The 21,377-nt window shown below is 43.1% G+C and overlaps 1 protein-coding gene across 3 annotated transcripts in view; it reads left to right on the top strand.

Annotated features, from left to right (window-relative positions):
• Positions 1-21,377, top strand: part of COLEC12 (collectin subfamily member 12) — a 102,360-nt gene that overhangs the window by 19,952 nt on the left and 61,031 nt on the right. Inside the window, exon 1 of one of the 3 annotated variants that reach the window (XM_030012167.2) lies at positions 6,121-6,413. The exons of the other annotated variants lie outside the window; for them this stretch is intronic. Coding sequence (XP_029868027.1) covers positions 6,371-6,413 — 43 coding nt within the window. The 5' untranslated portion in view covers positions 6,121-6,370. Of the gene's footprint in view, positions 1-6,120; positions 6,414-21,377 lie in introns of those variants that run through there. 3 annotated transcript variants of the gene reach the window in all.

The raw sequence follows: 21,377 nt of genomic DNA, 5'->3' as shown, positions 1-21,377 counted from the left end.
TTTTCTCTGCTGCACTCTCAGAAGCATTGGAACGAAAGTGCCATGATGTTTTGACATAAGATGTTGTTTAATATTACATCAATCTTCCCTGCCTCTGCATGGCTACTGCCTGGTTTCCCATGCTCCTGGGGGCGCCACTGTGAGGAAGGTGTGAAACGTCACCAGCTTGGCTCAGACCTGAACCCAGACCTGGACCTAGACCTGGACCCAGACCCAGCAGTCTCTGCTGTCCCCCACCGTCACACTCAGCAGCCCTGAGCTTGACCAGTGTCCTGGGACAGGTGACACCATGAATGCGGTACATCACGTTGTTGTGCTTGGCAAATTTCTTGATGATCTTCAGAGAGAAAATTTTACATCTGCAGATTGACTTCCATGTGAAATCTGAATATAGGGCTTAGGGTGGGAGTCATTTCACCTACTTTTAGGGAGCCTAGACATCTACGTCTTTAAAGACACCTGTCCTTAAAATGGCGGTAGCAAGGAGAGGCTAATGCTGCGTGAAGGGACTTCCATGCTGAGCAAGAGCATCAGGCTCCTGGTCATTTTGAGTTACTACATAGAGATCTTCAACTCCAGATCTGGGTCTTATGTCCTATATAAATGCTGGGGAAAGCATGTAAATGCCTAAAGAAGCCTGTGAGAGAGAAAGGGAATGGGCATAGCGCAAATAAAGAATCTATAAGTATTCTAGGCTGGTTTTGCCTGTTGCAGACACTAACAAGGAACAGTATGTTGCTTTGCTAAGTCAAAACCAATTCAAACTCCGCTGTGCTGCAGTACAACAGATTAGCCAAAGGAAAGCTGGAATAAAATTTTATCCAGTCTCGATTAACCTTCTGCATATGGGTAAACCTAAGTGAAGCAGCCAAAAGCCAAGAAATTTCCATTTGTCCTGTTTCAGCCTGGGTTAAGTGAGTGGGCTGAGATTCCAGAAAGCAGAAAGGGGTCAGGAGGGAGGCGTGAGCGGGAAAGGAGTCTTGCTCAGTGCCCAGAGCCGGAATGGACAAGTGTTGCGCAATGGGTGCATGGAGTGGTTTGTGTCCTGCAGATAATCTTCAGCTTGGTCAGGAATGCACCTGGAAAATCTACCCAGCCAGAGAGAGAGATCAATGCCTTAAATAAAACGTGAATGTGTTTTTTCGTGGTTCAGCCTGTGACTCCTAATGGAGGCAGCTGGAGTTTTTGTAGGAGATGGAGTGCAAGACACAAGCATCCACTTCTCTTCAGCGCAGCTAAGGCTCGTAAGGAGATTGTGTGTTAAAAGTCTTGTGCAGACATTCAGGCCTAGCATAACAGGACTTCATAGCATCTTTTCTGACAGCCATTTCCTAATGCCACGAAGATGCAGGGCACATCGGTTTTCTTTTAAGGATGTCTGGGCACTAGGGTCTGTTTAACAGGGTTTCACTGCATATCTTTCAAAAAGTGAAATTTTGAAAGTTTGGAAAATGCTTATTGATTTGCTTTAAGTAACATGTATCTGTATGCTTGTTACCAAGGTCTTGGCCAGGAACGTGGAAAATTCTACCAAGTTTTAGATTTTGAATTAGCCCAGGAATGGGCATGAATGCTTTTACTTGCCAGGCTTGTTAAAGTCAATATACCCTACATTCAGTAGTGCTCAATGGCAGAAAAAGTACTTGCCTTTTATATTTTGCTAAGAGGTTAAGGTATGATTTCAGACCATCTGTGTATGTAGTGACAACTGGTAACTGAAAGATTCCTTACATACATTTCTGCTTTATCATATAATGGAGGACAATCTGGTTACAAAAAATAATAATGCATAGAGCCAAGGGATATTTTTCTTCCTTCCTCCCTTCTCCCTGGAAGTTAATTGCTTCAGGTGGAAATATGACATATAATGCTCCACGTAACTGATGATTTCATTTTAAATCTGACCTGTAAGACTCAAGTTTGGAGTGGGAGAGCTCTTGTCCTTAATTAACATTTTGAACAGTCTGAAGCCAGAATAATGCGAACACCCACTGTCAAAGTTTCCACATAACATCTGTGCACAGCTAAATTCACCTGTCCCCAGAAGTTATCGCATGTCACTGCTTGTGTGCACAGATGTTTATATTTAATCCTATGTGCTCCGTTTCGTGTGAATTCATCCAAACTGGATTTGGGTCAGTGTGTTGGACTACCTAACAGCATGACTTCAAATGTACAAAAACCAGACCCGTGGACTAGATTGCATGTAGGTTCCATCTGGAAATTTGTGCTCCAAACATGTTCCTGGGGGTATTGCTCTCCAGGTCTGCAAAGCCAAAAATCAGAGAGATGGTTCTTGTCCTCACCCTGTTCAAAGTCCCCAGTCACAAGTCCTCTTGCTACCTCAAACAGGCCAACTAATCATTGCTCCATAACTTACTTGTCTCCTTAAGAACACAGGTTTCTGCTTGATTAATGATACTACATGTTTAACCTCTTTTACAAATTTGTAAAAATGACCATATGCATATTTCAGTGTTATGCGGAATTTCTTTACTAAGTGCCTTGCAGAAAGCAGCAGAGGCAAGGACTGGAGAATATGCAGCGTGGCTCACTTTTAAGGGGGAGCAAACAAACGAACATCTGGTTCTTCTGCTCATTGCAGAGGAGCGGAAAAAGCTTTCCAAAATATTGAAAACTTTAAAACTGGTCCCTCTTTAAATAGTTGGTCAAGGTTAGCTAAAATTAGGAGAAAACTTTGTCGTGTCAAATTAGTAAGTTTGCTGTGTGTGAGGGTCTGAATCAGCTGAAATACTGCAGGAGGAGGAGGAGTAGACATGTCTTCGTTGTGTGTCTCTCGGGTCATCAAACAGAACTGAAGTAAAGATCATTTTTCAGAGACCCGTAATTCAACCCCTCTTTGCTCCATCCCTGCTTGTCCCAGATCAGACACATCCTTTCTGCAGGATGTGTCTGTTCAAAACAGTGCATGAAGCCACATCCATGGAAGATCCCTGTGCTTTGTGTAGTGTTTGCAGTCCAAGTTTTAGATCATTGAGGTGCAGAAAACAACGTACTTTGCGGAGATGCTGGTCTGTGGTGCCGTAAGGGAACCCCATGTTCTGCTTTTTCTTTTCAAGAGGTAGCAGGAGCAAAGCAGAGGTGGCTCCTGTCCTTTTTCTGTTTAGCTGGAAGTCTGTCTCTTATTCCCCACATTCCCTCTGCCCATACGGGTTAGGTATGGAGTAGTCCAGCAGGAGGTAAAAAGCACGTCTCAGCCTCAGAATCAGTACTGAGCCCACCAAGAGGACGCAGCAGGGAAATATGATAGCTGCCTTCCGTTGTCAGAGGGTGATCAGCACCCCGTAAACCCTGTAAACTTCACAGCTTGCCTCTTGCTTCAGTAAACCTTGGCTCTGGGCCAGGAAGAGTTGAAGAGACGGCATAAGTTTTAACCCCTTTGCCCAGTGTGTTACCACCATGCATGCTGACACACATGGGATGGGAGGGTGTTAGCTGGGTCCCACCTTTGCAGCAATAGCCACATCTACTCCTCTGCTGCAGCTCAGTATCCCGACTCCTGAGAAACTCATATTCTTGGCAAGCTGCTTTGTGAAATACAGCATGGTGGAGCTGTTTTTATTCTCGGTCATTTATGCAAGAGGTTACTGTGAATAGTTCTGTGCTTTAATAAAGAGAAATGGAGCTGTGTTCTCCACAGCAAGCCCTTTTTATTACACTTGGTTTGAATAGCAATTGAGCCTGTAATCATGTCTCCAATGGAAAGAAGACCCTTTGTGAAGGCCTTTCATTTACTGCAGAGAATGAATTTTCACATGCATGAAACCAGATTACCAAAAAAACCTCACAAAATAACCAAAATAGCCACCAAGGATATGTATATGTCCAGTGGGTGTTCAAGGTGGCCTAGAAGAGATTAAGTGGAAGTGTCTTTGTAAAAGGAAGCAAAAGAGCTGAACATGAAATTAAAAAGCATCTTATGTCAAGGCAGTACTTAATGTCACTGTAGTCCTCTTCATTTTGAGCTTGCTGATTGCACTGATGTGGCACTATAATAATTTTATTTTCTTTTTCTCCCTTCTGGGAGGTTTCTAAAGCAGTATTTTAGAAAGAAAAATAAATAATGTCTAATGTCTTTTCAGTTGTTCTTCTGGGAATACTTGTGGTGAGTAAAAAGAAAATACTCAGTGAAGCTGTGAATGGGAGACATTTCCAGGTTGGGTGTGTTTTGAGGTTTGTTTGGGTTTTTATAATACTCTACTCCTATGTCTTATTTTTTTTTTAATAGTTTTCATATGCTTTTAATACAGTGGAAACTGAATTAAGAAACTCCTCGTTATTCCACCAGTTACGGGAGCTTTGCAGGGTGATGTGTTATAGGACTATCACCACCTTTGCAGATGCACCCTTCAGACAGTTCTGCTGGAAGGAAGCCATGATCCCGCTGTAGTCCTCCAGGCTTCACTTGGGCAAATTCCCAGCAAGGACTTTTTGGCAGGCACTTGTCTCTCCTTTTGCTATCGGATTTGTATATGAAATGGGTTTGTAACCTCTAAGTGACCATGTTTCACCTTTTGAGATTGCTATTTCCAGAACGTCAGAGCTCCCAGCAGGGACCAAGGATAGTGCTGTGCTCATTATGGTCTCGTGAGGAATGTCCTCTTTTCCCCAAACACCTTCAGTTTGCAGATCATGTGGCTTGCTCCCCTTTTCCCCCATGCTGAGCAACACTTCACGTCACAGGTAGGACTTGTTCCTAAAGCATTCTGCTACAAAGTGAGAAACCAACACCTAAAAGCAAATCAGTAGCACCACAAAGCAAATCAGTACTTGGGGGAGTCGGTGATGTGTTTACACAACTTACTTTGAGCTATTTTAAATGAAATACTCACAGTCCTGCAGAGCTGATCTGTTTTATGAAAGACATCCCCTCTCTGATGGATCCATTGCATTAACGCAGCTGCCAAAATTAAGCAGTTGAGGGCACAACTGGTTTTTTTGGCACTGGAGTTAATAAAGCTGCATGAGGTCAGCTGGGGTTTTCCTACTGCCCCGTGCTGGAAGCGCAGTGCTGAGAGCAGCAAAAAATGGAGAGCCAGGCTGCAAGGTGACGGAGACGCTCTGCTGCTGCGGGGAGGCTCGGGCCCTGGCGACAAAACCATGCAGAGCCGGTAGGCAACAGCGGGGAGAGGGTCATCCCAAAGCTCAGCCGAGGGACTCCATCGTAACAGTTTGTTTACTATTATTTGGACCCCGTTCAGCACGGTTCATATTTCTGAGACCATTCATAGAAAGTGATGTAAAACCCTTTGGACTGCTCCGACTGGTGTCTGTTGGGGCCGTTCCTGCACTGCCTTGAATTGCTTTTATTTTATGTACCAGGCTCAAATTCATCAGAGTGGAGCATGCCGCACGGGTGCATTTCAGGACAGGGTTAAAACCATCTGCAGTCTGGAAACCGGCAGGCTCCCTGGAGAGGGTGTTAAACCCAGAGAGTGCTGATCTGTTTCCTGCCTTTGTTATGATTTCTGCCTTGTAACCCAATCTTGCCTGCGAACCAGCCCGAGCCTGGCCCAGCTGTGTCAGCAGGGCATGGACCGCCACTGCTGCCTCGGCACGGCCAGCCTCCAAAATCCTGGCAGAGAGTTTAGTAATTTGCAGGTTAAGCCATGCTGGGTCTGCCCCGAAATTGGTGGGCGCTCGCTGTCTTTGCCTGTGTGCTCAGGAAAGCAGAGCAGAGAGGAGGAGAGTGGGTGGTGAATTGGGTGCTTACTGGTCAGCTGCAGTTGTGTGCCTGTCTAGAAGGGATATAAAGGGCTATAAACATAACTCTTTGCTTTTTATATGGGTCTCAACATGGCCCTTTAGGAAAATCCCGTAGAAAATAAGTATGGCATTTAAGACTCTGGGGACTCTTTCTCCGTGTTCACCTCCAAGGCTTGTAGAAGGCTTCGTGTTCTTAAAGGAAAAAGAGTGTTATCTGCATGCTTTTGCACATTTTTAGCACAGCACAGTCCATGTAGTCTCGCAAATATAAACGAATAAAATGGCATGTGCTGTGGCAAGAGCAGAGAGGGCGAGCTGTGCCGTGACCAGGTGGTGCTCACGCTCGGTGCAGCCCCACGGTGTTTCACCTCCCACCCTCAGAGACAGCCAGATGCTACATGTACATCAGTTACTCACCTGCGAGAAGGGCCGCCATCACCCTGAACCCTATCACTCTTTGATAGTCAAGGTAAACCAGTGCCCAGGCTTGCTTCCCTTCCCCAGGAGTGGCAGCCCAGCAAGGAGGAGCGCTGCGAGGAAAAGCCCAGCTGCTGTCAAAATAAAGTCTGCTGAATCAATTTGGGGAGAGGGATGGGGTGGAGGTGGATGGTGCAGTCCCCCTCGCTCTGCAGGTCCAGGCCGCATGGCAGAGCTGCTGCAATGTGCCCAGGAGCCCTCGCATGCAGGTGGGTAGTGTGGGGTGATGCATGGCAAGAAAAACTCATCTTCTCTGTTTGTTTGTTTTCTCCTCTTTCTTGCGAGACTTGATGTGAGCTGGCCCTGCCATCTGATCCGCTTTTGATCTTTTTCTAGCACGGCCTGTGTGTTTTTTAAAGCATTTTGCTGCCAGAGCTGACCACTACTAAGAGAGAGAAAAAGCAGTCAGCAAACTTCCCCATTTAAAAATACACTGGTTTAAATCTTTGCAGATTACGTTGCTTGTTTTTCAACCAACTCATAAGGACATTGCCAGCAGGTTTCCAGTAAACTAGACATTTAAGTCAAAGTGGCTTCTTTGAAATATTTGAACAGTGGCGTGAGGAAGGTTTCGGTGAATGATGGGGCAGAGGGGAGGACAATCCGTATTTTTTCGGCAGCTCTGCCTAGTGCAGATGAGATACCCACAGCAGACTGTCGTTCTCTTCAGGTTACGGTTTGTTATGAGGATTTGGGATTTTCCATGCTGATTTCCCAGGCTTTAAAATACTGATTATTCATTTCAGCTGTAGTACAGTAGGCAAAGAAATGTTTTTTTCTGGAATTTCTTGCTTCAGGCTCTTTTTGAAATTCACAGGAGCTGTCTATAACATCATTTTCTCATAATAATTTTAAATGGCTTTTAGAAATCTGAGGAGAGTAGAGAATATTCTGACTATTTCTCACAAATTACATTCCTAGATCACAGACAAATGTGCTGTAAATAGGTACAACTCCACTGATTAAAGCAGCGTTGTCCCTGCCAGTGTTGAAGTGTGAAATGACTTGACTAGATTTGTGTCATCCCACTGTTGGAAGGCAGGGCGTTAAATGATACTTGTGCAGCCAGCTGAAAGGCCTAAATAAGTACGTTGCTTTAAATCACAGTAAGACTCATCATTTATTTTCATTGTATTTAGTGAATTAGAGTCCTGTTCTTGGTGAACAGAACTACTTTCCTCTGTAATTGCACGCACTGTGCCATCCATTAACACTTGTCAGAGGAGCTTGAGGTGCTTCCTGCAGAAACTAAGACATAAAAGTATGTTTTAAGATCTTAAATACTTTTGTGGGTCTGTACCTGCACATTTTAATTTTGCAACCTTGTATTTTTTTCTACATATTGTAAAAATGAGGATAGTTTACATTATTATGATAGTATATCTAGTAAGTCACACAGAGTCCTCTCTCCCTACCCTCTAGTTCAAGAACATTATATAAATTCATAAGCAAGAGTTTGCTAAAACCTGAATAGCATCAAAGTATTATTGCATCTCACTGTGAATGTTTTAAAGTTTTGCAATAGTAAAGTTAATCCTGCCATGGAATTTTGCATCAGGTCAGTATGGGATTTATAAAAATAAATAACATTTTGTTCGGTATTGGATCTTCTTGACAAGCAATAATATTAAGAGTCTGTTTCCCTTTACTTACCTAATCAGTTGGTATTCACTGCAAGCTGATTTGAGATGGATATTCCTACATTCTCATTGTTGTATTATTCATTTTTAATGAATAAAAGAGATGTTGAATGTAGTCCTAGATGACTGGGTGATAAAATGGCTAACAGTTAAACTTGGGTTTATGATATTTTATGTTTCAAAACTATATCCATCTCCATCTATACTTGATAATATATATTAACCCACTCTGTATGTTTCTGATATTTTCTTAGCTTTTATTGGGGGAAAGGTTATAAGAAACCAGCCAGATAACTCAGAGTTTGCCACCATGCAGCTCTGTTCTTCATCTATCTTTTTCTCGCTGTGTATCAAGGAACCACGTTAGTTACTTCTTGTTATGCCCCAACTGACTTGCAAATATATACCAAAGGAGAAATAGCAAGGAGCGGGCTTATCTTACTTCCTCTATTTTGCTCAAAAAAGCATCAGTATTCACTCAGCTCCCTTGAGGCAGTCCTCTGTCCTCATCTTGATTTTAGAAAAATGTTTGTTGCTGCTTTTATATAACTGGCCCGCTGGGCCATGTGCACATCCCTGCTCAGCAGATGAGCTGCTGCAGCCGCGTTCATGCTCCCATCTGAGTGGTAGCACCCCTCTCGCTCTGCAAGGGTGGGCTGTGAGCACAACATGGCGGACCTTGGGTTTCATTCGTAAGATTACTTGGAGCGCAGCCCAAAAATACATAGGCAAAAAATGGAGAGTTGAGCAAAACAGGAAGGCTAAGCCTTGCTTTAACACAAAATGTGGTCCTGAGTATTACCAGTCTTTGTGAATCGTGAGCTCATACCCATTCCCTCCATGGCATTTCCATTGCAAGCAGAGCGAGTGTGCTGTGAAGAGACAAAGCACCTGCTTTGTCCCCTGTGCTGCTCATTGCAGGATCACTGTGGTCTGCGCTAATCAGAACTGACAGCAATTAAGAATAATTGAGGTAGTCCTTCTAGCTGAGTGATTTCCCTGTTGCTTTCAATAAGGAGAAATCAGAAGGAAAAACAAATGCTGTTGTTCACTAAGCTCTCACGAGCCGTTTTCTGATTTTCTTGGGATTCAACAACTCATTAGATGGAGAATTGGCAGCGCTTGGTTTGAGTAACACCAGTTTTCTGCATGTCTGTGTGATGACATTTTTATTTACGTTCTTTAAACATGTGGAATGTTAATATTTCAGTATTTTTTTTGGTCTTGGTATGGGGTTCTTGGGTTATTTTGAGCCTGAGCTTGTTTTCCTCTATTATGTAAGAAGTCAAGATAATAGGAAGTGTGATGTACTTTTCCTCTCGTGATACTGCAATTAAAGGAACTGCGAAGGCAGGACTGGCCAAACAGGATCCTTGTCACAGACTTCTGGTCACAATAAATCACTGGCTTTCGAAAACATATTGATAATATGATTTTGTTTGTTTTATAATATTGTCTGTGTTTAGCATGATGAGGACAAATAAGTACCAAATAGATTGCAAAAGTGAAACATGTTTGTGGTGGTGACAGCCCTGGCTGAACAGCTGCCTCATCTGCAGCCTGTGTGCTGGGCAGTCTCTGCTGGGACCATGTCTGACATACCAAACCTGTAAGCAGTGTCCGGTGGCTGCCAATGAAAAGAAAAAATGTCTAGAGAAATTTTTCTCTCTTATACCTCTGTCCCAAACTGTGGGGTTTTTTTTTTTCCCATTTGTTTTGGCCTAAATTCAGGACCCCAGAGCAAGAATTGCAAATGGTTGGTGTGAGGGGGGAAAGAGGGATCTGTGTCAACTGCTCATCCTGCTGCTCTCCTGCAGATTGCTCCTCATGCCCACTGGTCTGAGGATGCTCTTGCCACAGCATACCTGTGGGAAGAGCTTCATATTCATGCATACCTACAAACTGGGGTCTTCAGTAGCCTCTATTAATAAAGTGCAACTAAAATGGTGAATCCTCTACCAAGTTCTCCTCTTAAATGCCAAACATTTTTTACAATCAAGCCATTCGAGCATAACTTGGGGTCAGTGATGAACTGTGGTAGAGAGCACTGTAACAAAGGGGAAAATTGTTGGGAAAATTGTACTAGTAAATGCATAAGCTTTTCAGGTACAAGAAGGAGGCAGCTGCTAATAAATTCTTCTAGTTTACCACAGCTTCCCCTAGAAGATTTGCATTTTTCACTTTCTTGACATCAGGGCTTCACAAATAAAGGCTTATAGGCTGGCATCTTCATCAGGTACCCATCAGGCAACTCAGGTATTGTTTTGGAGGGTCCGTATACTCTCGGTCTATCTGTAAACAAAATATATATGTATTTGCCACATGTCCTAGAGAAAGCGAACAGAATCAAAGGTCTTCACCTCTGATTAGCTACTACTTTGAAAATACTTTCTCAAAATGCAGTTTTCATGTTTAAATAATAAACTGTCATGTTCTTCCTTCTTATGCGCCACCTGCCTCACCCAGATGTTGATGTGCATTATTCCTGTCATCCGTGCAGTAACCCTCATCTTTGTGAACACGTTCATTACAGGCTCTAAGTTTGATTTTTCCAAAGCTTAATTAAATCAGCACTGTGGCTCCCTGTAAAACAGGAAAAATCAGAGATTCTCCTTGGCTGTCATATCAAATACATGAGGAAGCTTTAACTGGACAGTAATTGATGGTTCAAAGCAAGTCTGTGCCCAAAAGCTAAGCCTGTAGCCATGATGGCACAGAAAATCCAAGTAACGGAAGCCACACTGGATTCCCACTCTCTCAGTGCTTGGGTACCTTTTTGGGTATCTCGAATCATAGAAACACAGAATCACAGAATGGTTTGGGTTGGAAGGGATCTTTAAAGATTATCTAGTCCAACCCCTCTGCCACAGGCAGGGACATCTTTCACTAGATCAGGTTGCTCAAAGCCCCATCCAACCTGACTTTGAACACTTCCAATAATGAGAAACACACAACTTCTCTGGGCAGCCTGTCCCAGTGTCTCACCACCCTTATCATAAAAAATTTCTTCCTTATGTCCAATCTAAATCTACCCTCTTTCAGTTTAAAACCATTGCCCCTTGTCCTGTCACTACAGGCCCTGGTAAAAAGTCTCTCTCCATCTTTCTTATAAGCCCCCTTTAAGTGTTGAAAGGCCACAATAAGGTCTCCCTGGAGCCTTTTGTTCTCTAGGCTCAACAACCCCAACTCTCTCAGCCTTTCTTTATAGGAGAGGTGTTCCAGCCCTCTGACCATTTTTGTGGCCCTCCTCTGGACTCACCCTAACACATCCATGTCTTTTTTGTACTGTGGGCACTGGGTGGACATCCAGAACTGGATGCAGTGTTCCAGATGGGGTCTCATGAGAGCACAGTAGATGAGGTGAATTAACTCTCTCCATCTGCTAGCCATGCTTCTTTTGATGCAGCCCAGGATATGGGTGGCTTTCTGGGCTGCAACGCACATTGTGGGCTCACGTCCAATTTGTCATCCACCAGTACTTGCAAGTCCTTCTCTGCAGAGCTGCTCTCAATCCCTTCATCCCCCAGCCTGTATTGATACCAGGGGTTGCCCCAACCCAGTGCAGGACCTTGCCCTTGGCCTTGCTGAACTTCATGAGGTTCACATGGGCCCACTCCTTAAGCCTGTCAAGGTCCCTCTGGATGGCATCCCTTCCCTCAGGCATATCAACTGCACCACTCAGCTTGGTGTCATCTGCAAACTTGCTGAGGGTGCACTCAATCCCACTATGTCATTGATGAAGATATTAAATAGTATTGGTCCCAGTACAGATCCTTGAGGGACACCACTGTCCTAGTTTCAGCTGGGATAGAGTTAACTGTCTTCCTAGTAGCTGGTACCGTGCTATGTTTTGAGTTCAGTATGTGAAGAATGTTGATAACACTGATGTTTTCAGCTGTTGCTAAGTAGTGTTTAGACTAATGTCAAGGATTTTTCAGCTTCTCATGCCCAGCCAGCGAGAAGGCTGAGGGGCACAAGAAGTTGGCACAGGACACAGCCAGGGCAGCTGACCCAAAGTGGCCAACAGGGTATTCCATACCACGTGACGTCCCATCTAGTATAGGAACTGGGAAGTGGGGGCAGGGAATCGCTGCTCAGGGACTAGCTGGGTGTGGGTTGGTGGGTGGTGAGCAATTGCACTGTGCATCATTTGTACATTCCAATCCTTTCATTATTGCTGTTGTCATTTTATTAGTGTTATCATTATCATTATTAGTTTCTTCTTTTCTGTTCTATTAAACTGTTCTTATCTCAACCCGTGGGTTTTACTTCTTTTCCCGATTTTTTCCCCCATCCCACTGGGTGGGGGGGGAGTGAGTGAGCGGCTGCGTGGTGCTTAGTTGCTGGCTGGGGTTAAACCACGACAACCACTCATTGCTGGTTTCCACTTGAACATTGAGCAGTTGACTGTAATTCTTTGAACACGGCCATCCAGCCAATTCCTTATCCATCTAACAGTCCATCCTTGAAACCTGTATCTCTCCAATTTAGCAGCAAGAATGTTGTGGAGTACTGTATCAAAGGCTTTACAGAAGTCCAGGTAGATGATATCAGTAGCTCTTCCCTTGTCCACTTATGCAGTAACTCCACTGTAGAAGGCCACTAGGTTGGTCGGGCATGATTTGCCATTGGTGAAGACATGTTGGCCATCTCTAATCAATTCCCTGTCTTCAGTATGTTTGAATATAACTTCCAGGATGATCTGCTCCATGATCTTACCAGGCATGGAGGTGAGGCTGACTGATTGGTAGTTCTCAGGGTCCTCCTTATTACGCTTTATAAAATTGGGTGCAATATTCCCTTTTTCTAGTCACTGAGGACTTCACCTGGCTGCCATGACTTTTCAAATATGATGGAGAGTGGCTTAGTGACTACATCAGACAATTCCCTCAGGACCCTGGAATGCATCTTGTTGGTCTCGTGGACTTGTGTACGTTCAGGTTCCTCAGGTGGTCTTGAACCTGATCTTCTTTTATGATGGGACAGACTTCGTTCCCCCAGTCCCTCCCTTGAGGTTCAGGGACCTGAGAGATGTGGGAAGAGTAGTTACCATTGAAAACTGAGGCAAAATAATTGTTGAGTACCTCATCCATCTCCATGTGTGTTGTCACTAGTTCTGTCTTATTTACTTGGGGAGGATACATTTTCTTCTACACTTCTTTCATGTCAGTGCACAAAGTGCTGACATGTAGGCTTCACTCTGTGGGTGCTGCTCCCCTTGTTCAGGTCAGTGCAAGAAAACCAAAGCCTTTCCATCTAGGGCAGTATCCTTTCACTGAGTGCCTCTGTCACCAAGTGACCAAGTGTGACAAAGTATAAGATACTTTGCATTGGTGAAACATGAAATAACTTGCCCCTTCTCTGGGCTGCTGTGACTTAGATATTGGGCTCAATGCAAAAGGATGAAGATCCAGAGTCTCACACTGGTTGGTACAAGTAGGTGCTTCATCTGTAGACTTTTTTTTTGGTACATCATCACTTTTAGCAGTGAATTCAGAAACTTAATGAAAGACTGAGTGGAAAAGGTATTGTTTCAGTCTATTTTCATCATGATTAATGGCCCATATATTTGTGATACGGAAGTTTCTAAGCACCAGATACTTCTATCATTTAGACCTCATTTGGGGGATTCCATACTGCAAATATGACTCCATTGCACAGGGCTGAATACTCCAAGTATATTAGTTTGTTTTTATACAGAAATACTGCTGTTCAAAGGGAATGCAATGCTGATGTATTGCTCTAATATTAGAGCTTGTCAAAAACTTTTGACTGTTTTGTCCCAGAGTTAAAACCCTCTGGTGTTTTAACTTTTTGTTTTGTTGCTCTGAATAAAGACATGTGATTTGCCCCCCACTTCCCCCCCCAACAAGGGGCTGTTGTAGAAAGGATCATCTTGGAAAAGCCTAGACTGCTTTATTTTGAGGTCTTCAGCTGAAGTGCAATTTCAGAATTTCTGAACGACTGAGCTATTCCACTTTATTCTGGTTTAACTTTAAATGTTGTTTCTTTGTTTCATGGGAAAAACAGATTAGATAAATTATGTCTCAGTTTTCACTAGGAGGCTGGGCTTCCTAGCCAGAGATGCATGGGGTGTCACAGTGATTTATTTAGAAATACTGTCCAGTTGTTTCTTCTTTTTGTTACCTCAAAATAAATACATTTCAATTGAGTAATGCAATTTTTCAGTTTTACAGAATGTTTTGATGCTTGTTCATTACAATTTGTCCAGAATCTAAACATTATCCACAGCTTATTTTAGCTTTTCTTAAAGAAAAATCTGAAAATGTTTGTAAAACTAAATCTTTCAAATGGAACTACCTTATTCCATAGACACAATATTCTAGTGAAAATTTCCACTGGGTTTAATTTCCCCCCAAAAATGTCACATTCTTCACTATGGTTTAATCAGCAGCGCCCTCTAAAAAATATTACAGACTGCCCATCCATTTATAGAAACTATATATTTCATATGTGCAGAAAATCTGAGCAGTGACTAAAATGTTTCATGCTTGCAGTGAACAACTTTCCATTTCCAGTGCCTAAATGGTGGGCTGTTGCTGTTACTCATGGTGCTTATTTCAGTAGCATCTGCTGCTAACCAAAATTCAGGCTAAGAACCATGCAGGTACCAAAGGGCTTGTGGTCTCAGCACTTGAGATGAGCAAAGAGTGGGTAATAACGTGCAAGCCAAGGGAAGGATGTGATAGCAGCAATTAGCACATCTGCTCTGCTGGCTCCTAGGCTTGAGATCTGAACAGAGTAGAAATAAAAGACAGTAGAGCTCAGTGAAAGTTGAGGTGGCATTTTAGGAGCATCCATGGTTCCAGGAGAGCCTCCCCACTGAATGACCGAGTCCTCAAGTCTTTATGAGCAATAAATAAATTAGTTCTTCTGCTAGCTGTCATATAAAAACATGTTTTCATCTATATTGCTTTCCAAAAAAATTATTGTGAACAGGCAATTGCTTCTAGGCCTGTTTGTAAACAGCTAGTAAACAGGAGGTTGAAGTATTATCCAAGCAAATTCATAAATGCTTTTTTTACTTGTTTGGGTTGTTTCACCTAACACATCTAGGTCTGTTGGTACAGGCCAAGGAAGGTCTTTATGTGTTGATCATCTTCATCTCATTTAAACTTCATAATCTGGAACCAACACAGGGACATTTTACTAAGAGGTTTCTAGTTACTTTTTTTTTTGTTCTTCCAGTTTGAGTATCAGAATACAATGTGAGTTTATCATGCACAGTCAAAAAATCACCAAGAGAATATGTAGTAGAGCTCAAAGTATGGTTTCTAGATGCATCCAAAATATGCCTTGGAGAATAAAAACCTCTCTAAAACTTAAAGAACAGGGCATGAGGACAGAGGATCAGGAGGGATGTAGCATTCCCATTTCTTCTGAACAGTTCAGCAAAGGTTTAGCATCAAGTGATGTGGTTGTGGCTACAAAACTGCTCAGCTTCCCACACAAATCAGGGCTGTGTTTGCCTGGAGCACTGTATGCTGGAAAAGAACTTGTTGACAGACTCCTTGCTGCAGCAGCATCATGGAAGGTATTACAGCTAATTCAGCATGTCTCTGGCAGCGGTTAGACAAGCTTGAGACTTCTGTGGTGTCATTGTGCTTCCACATCAGCGTTTGTGAGAGCTAACTCAGCTCTTTATAAGCAAATATATACAAACCAGTTCAGGTTGTACAAATTCCAGGGGTGGTACCAGCGCTCACAGCTGTGGCAAAGCAGGAGTGTGACCTGTCTAGAACAGAGGGATAGTATTTCTCCTGAAAGGCTCTAAAGGTAGAGAAGATGGAACCTGCTGAAAACACATTTTTACTCTGATGAAAAAACTACTGTGAAGTTACTGCATTTTCTGATATTTAATTTATTCTGTTCATCATCTGAAATGATGTCACAGGCCCCTTTTTATTACTGTAGTATGTGTTCACATCAAAGAACTGGTTTCATGTGGTTAGGCTGTTTTCAGCAGAAATAAACAAACTGAAATTTATTATGAATGAAGAGCAGCAAGTGAGATCTGACCCTCATGCAGTTCCTCCTGACAGAAATCCATGATATTCAATTATATCTTTGTTCTGCAACTGTGGAGACAGGCAAGGTGTCCGCTGAACCTGGTGAAAGTCTTCCCTTGGATTATTCAGCCAGCTGAGTCCATCAGCTCTGCCTGTTTTTTTGTCTGAATTAGGTTGATTGTGATGAAGCCAGGTGTAGTAAAGCAAGCTGGACAGATCATGCTTCTGTATGATGCGTAGTTTATTATACTGATATTCTGGTTTTTGGAGAATTGCAGCCCATCCTGCTGGATGTCTGCAGGTGGAGGTGGATGCTGACTGCGTTTGCTTTCTCGGAGAGGCAGCTGTGAGAGCTTCAGCTCCGCAGAGGGAGCTCAGCATTGAGGGGCTCCTGTGGCACATTACAGAGCGGTCCAGGAATCAGCTGCAAATTTCAGTAAGCTGTAGCATTATGGCTGAGGTGTTGTGCGCCCCAGCTCCCAAAATGTGTAACGTGAACAGGATGAGTATTTTTCTTTTTCTGGTGAAGTCTGGAAGGAGTCTGGCTGACCTGTTGTGTTCCTCTCCAAAAGCTTTTGGATGACTTCTAAGCTAGGGAATCGCCAGGGAGGTCAGGGATTAAGTTGTGAGGAAGGTTTTTAGAGTCGATTTACGGTGTGCTCACTGCTGAGGTCTAATGAAGTGTAGCTGTCCTTGGTTATGCGTGTGGTAGTAAAGGAGGGGCTGATTCACCCTTGGATAACTTGGGGGGATGCAGCTCTTCAGGAAAGCTACTCTGGGGTGATGGTGCTGCTTGAGTCTTTGCACCCTGGTTTCTGCCAGCAAATGTGCCAGTGCGTAAGAAATCTCCCTACCCAGTGTGAGCACTTGCAGCTTGCTCTGGCCTGGGGGCTTGCTCCTCTCACTCTCTTCCATCTCTTCCCCAAGCCACAACAGGCTTTTTCACAGAAACTCGGTTTCTGGCTCCTGTGGCTGGCAGAGTGCTCCTCGGGTGACCCTGTTCCTGTGATGGCTCCCTCTTTTTTTGGAGAGATAACACTGAATTATTTAGCCCATGGGCCACTTCCATGTAAATTAAACCCTTGTTGCCTCCCCATTGGGTCGGGGCAGGGTGGGAGGGGGTGTCGCGGTTTGGCGTGCACCATTTCCTTTTCTATTCAGAGCACTTCTGGAGTTGTAGCACTTCTGAGACTTGCACAGTATATACCCCAGGCAGCGTTCAGTGCGTGGACCTCTCCTTTGGTCCGCCATCTCCAGCTCTGGACGATGTGCTGACAGGGTGGGTGGCAGATTGACTGCCTCCAGCTCGACCCCAGGCCTGCAGTCAGTGGCAGGGGTGCTGGAGCCACGCTTCTGGGTCTGTCCCCACGTTTGACCCCTAACCCTGTCAAACTGGGGAATTTTCACTTGATCCATCTCACCAGGCTAACTTGTCCAGCATCAGGCTCTTATGCCTATTGATGACTTTTATCATGGCTAACTGAACTAAGGAGGTATTGATGAGAGAGATTTTTGTGTCCTGGATCCTCCATTAATTATTACTTACGGATGACTGTGAGCTCCAGACTTTCTCCACTTTTCCCCAGTTTTCACAAGGATATCTCCATGATGAGATTAAATAACCTTCCTCAGGATGCGGGAAATGGGGTGAAGGAAACACTCATTTGGAAGAAGGATAAAGTAGCTTGGAAAGTTATGTTAACCTGGGCACTGAAAGAAACTCTGGATTCTTGAAAATGTTTTGCAGGGGCTATCCCAAAGCCCATATAGCCTCAGTAATCCATGATCTCTTCCAGCTGTTAGCATGAGCACCACAGCACAATAATCACCTCCGTGTGCATTACTCATTCTCCATTTTATGGTATGTCTCTCTACTTATTAAATCATTGACAGAGGGAACAAGCCATCCGTTGAAGGAGACCTGGATGTAATTATGCATAGTTCAACTGGATCCTATTAGTGTTAAACAACAAAAGATGTTACACGTAATCCGAGTTAGTAAGCTACATGGAGGGGTATGGCAGAGTCAGGAAAACAAGAACTGATGCTCAGCAGAGAATGCTGCTTGCGGACATACAGTCTTGATGACATATTAACCATGATGCATGTTAGCCATGGGTTGTTAATTTTGGCTTAACATTCTAGGTATGAGAGAAACACTGAGATTACACAGGAGTTGACTAATGACAAAACCTGGCCTGGCACAGTCGAATGGGAGACTTTTGTTGTCTATAGTGAGCACATGCCCAAAATAAGAGAAGACCAAAAATATTTCAGGCTGGTGCTTTTGCTTTGTCACAGGAATGGGTGTGAAGGTCCTGGGGAATCCTCTGGCCCTGTGTAATAAAGCAGTAGGAGCCAGCCAGACCACTATCAGCAGACCCCAACAGGGACTCCTCATCATGCAGTTCGTTAGCACTGCACTCACAAGCCTGCTTCTGTAACTGCGGCGCAATGCAGAGATGCACAAACACATGTTCATTAGTACCAACAGCGTCCGGGGTAGTGCTGCTCAGTTTCTGCAGTAGTGTCCAAGGCAGGCTGGTTAACCCCCAACCCTACCAAGCACCGAGCCCATTTTCTGGCTGACTTGCATCCAATGTGCAGTTTGCACCCAGGCTCAGATTGCTAATAAATTTAGTCTGCTGAAGTGTTCTTGTAAGGGATCAGTTTTAGGCTCTAGCTAGATGCATGTCTTGCCAGTGTAACTGTGCTTAAGTACTTAATTTTGCACAGATTTCCTCTTAGCACTTGGAGACCTATAAATGTGTAAGTTGAAAGGTTAGGGGAGAAAATCCCTCGAAAGTGAAGCACTTGATTTGCCACTTAATGTTCTTGATATCAGTACAATACTGTGGGCCAACTGTAGCTGTTTTATTCCACCATAAAAAGGATACAATTTTCAGTCAATTGTAGAAGCTTTCCTTGTCAATACAGTTGTTAAAAGAAGCTTCCTGATTTTTGAATAAACAAGAAACAAAATAGCTGTGGAGTTTAGTTTATACCTCACATGTTCCAACACAGTGAAACAACATAGGAGTTAGGGCCAACAGGTACAAGTACTGAATGCAATGGTGATGAAAATAATACTAGTAGAATTAGGGAAATATCCTGATTATTATTATTTTTGTTATTATTGTTTCATCAGAGGCCATTAGCCTGCATTTTTCTTTCAGAACCAGATTTCGAAATTGATGAAGTGATTTTCTTTACCCAGCCATATTTCAGAAAATGCCATTCTCACAGCATATTCTTACAGAGGAAGATGTTCAGTTACATTTTGCACATCCGTTTGACTTATTAAAGAATCCAAGGCCAAAGAAAATTTTTGCTAGCCACTCTTCTTTTTTATTAGAAAAAGAGAAATCACTCTGTCTTCAGTATGAATCTTTTGGTTTCTCGTGTGTCATGTCATTGAAAAACTGCATATTCATCAACAAGGTGAGGAGAGATGAAGAGTTTTTATGAAAATCTTTTCCTCAACAACAGTAGGAATTCACTGGTCATCTCAGAGTGATCATGGATCTTTTCAATAAGGGAAATATGTGTCATCATCCTTTTGGTACAGGAGAGGAGACTGAAACCGAGGCAAGGAATTTGCTTGCAGTCATGGCAGATCAGTGTTTCTGAGGAACCTGTGGAGCAATCAGCAATTAATCTGAGCTCTGATATGGGGCAGGAGGAGAGTCAGGACATCCTGATGGTCTTCTAGCTCTAGTGGGAATGCCTATGTTGTGTTGAGAAATTCACTTAATGTCCATCTGAAAAGGTAAGGAGGAGAAAACACGCTTTACAGCATTTATGTGGTTCTCTGCCTCTGAGAACAGCAGACCACAGAGCTCAGGAGAAAGTAAGGGAGCTGCAGACAAAGGCTGGTGGAGGGCATCTAGTTAACTTTACCCAAATATATCTCAGATCCACAATCCCAGCATGGAAATAAAACACAAAACACACTGATAAAGTAGTTTGTAACCCAAGAGATAAGTACCAGAAGTTTTGGTACACTTACTAAAAGTTTAGTGTTACTGTGGGAGGTTCTTAAATTGCAGCAATGATGGGGAACGGCACTGTTAGAGAAATTTATAGCTATTTCTAAAGCTTGTAAAATCCTTGGATGAAAAGTAGTATAGCAGTGCAAATTATCTTTCGTGTTCATTATCTTTCAAAATGTAGTTACAAGAAATAAGTAACTGTATGGCCAGCTTGTGCTGTGGCTAAGAAACTTTACAGGACTAAACATATCGTACAGGTCTTTCCAGTGTATAATCCTTAGTAAGACTCCCCAAAAGGTCCTAGGCCCCAGAGCAGAGTTTCTTGGTTGTACTTTAATTATACCATGCAGAACAATATATTTTAATTAAATATATAACAGCTTCTCTGGAATACATCCTTTAGGAATTCTTCCTTCTTCACCATATTGTATTTAATCCATAAATTCAGCCCCATGTCTCAGCTGATGGCACATTCAGAAGGAGCAGCTGCCAGTTGTACCAGTGCTAGAGATGAGTTGCATCCAGCCAGAACCTGTGGGAACCCAAGCTCCACTGTGTTTCAGGAAGGAAAGATCAGAGCCCAATTTTAGATCATATTTGACTTTGTGATCTCAGTTCTCAAGCTGTTTCATATCTGGGAGAAAGTGATAATTTCCATAAAGTTGAAACCTTAAAATGCTAATTGTTCTAGAGGGGTTTCTGCCTTATTCAAAATAAGTGATAATATTTTGTTGCATCCAAAGAAGAACCTAATTTATTTGTCAATGTACCAACTTCTCCGATCATCTCTGGTAGCTGTGTCTGTCTGAGGTGAAGGAAATTTTCGACTGAAGAAAGTAAGTGTAGTCCAGTTTTCTTTTTTTTTTTTTTTAATGAAACTGCAGAACAACTACACATTCTGTACAAACTAAAAAAGTCCGTGAAGAAATCACCTGAGAGGTGTTTGCTGTTATTTTCAGAAAATCCATAGTGCTATTTTCAGATAAGAAGTTAGACTGTAGGAAATAAGCACAAACCTCCCAAGCCCAGTGTTTGAAAGATATCATCCAGATTGTAGGCCAGTCTGTTAGAAGACAATTTGGTCTACCATGTAGACCCATAGACTTTGTCCTGTACCTGTGGTTCATGAATCGCTCCTGTTTTGTTTCAAAGCTACAGTGTAGTAGACAAGTAAGTGTTTGTGCAGACTGAGTTAGGAGCAGCTTTCAGCTGGTACCCGCTGACAGGCAGAAAATCATATTTGCAAATGTTTTATCAACAATATTTTATGCAGAACTTTTTGTAATGCTAACAGTAATTTATCTTCTTGTTTACTGCAATGCTGAGTTTTTGATACATTGCTCTCCCTCCTAACCATTGTGTGATGCAGGGATTTGGAGGGGCTGATGAGTTCACTTGGGCCAGGATGGCTTTTCTGAACCATGTTCTTACTGTAGCTATTGGTGAGGCAGAAATAATGTCTGGTAACCCACCTCCCATATTGCTAGTTTGTGCTGTTCCCCAGCCCCTTC

The sequence above is a fragment of the Aquila chrysaetos genome, chromosome 4 (assembly GCF_900496995.4).
Source record: "Aquila chrysaetos chrysaetos chromosome 4, bAquChr1.4, whole genome shotgun sequence".
Taxonomy (NCBI): domain Eukaryota; kingdom Metazoa; phylum Chordata; class Aves; order Accipitriformes; family Accipitridae; genus Aquila; species Aquila chrysaetos.
This window is presented reverse-complemented; position numbering and strand designations above follow the sequence as displayed.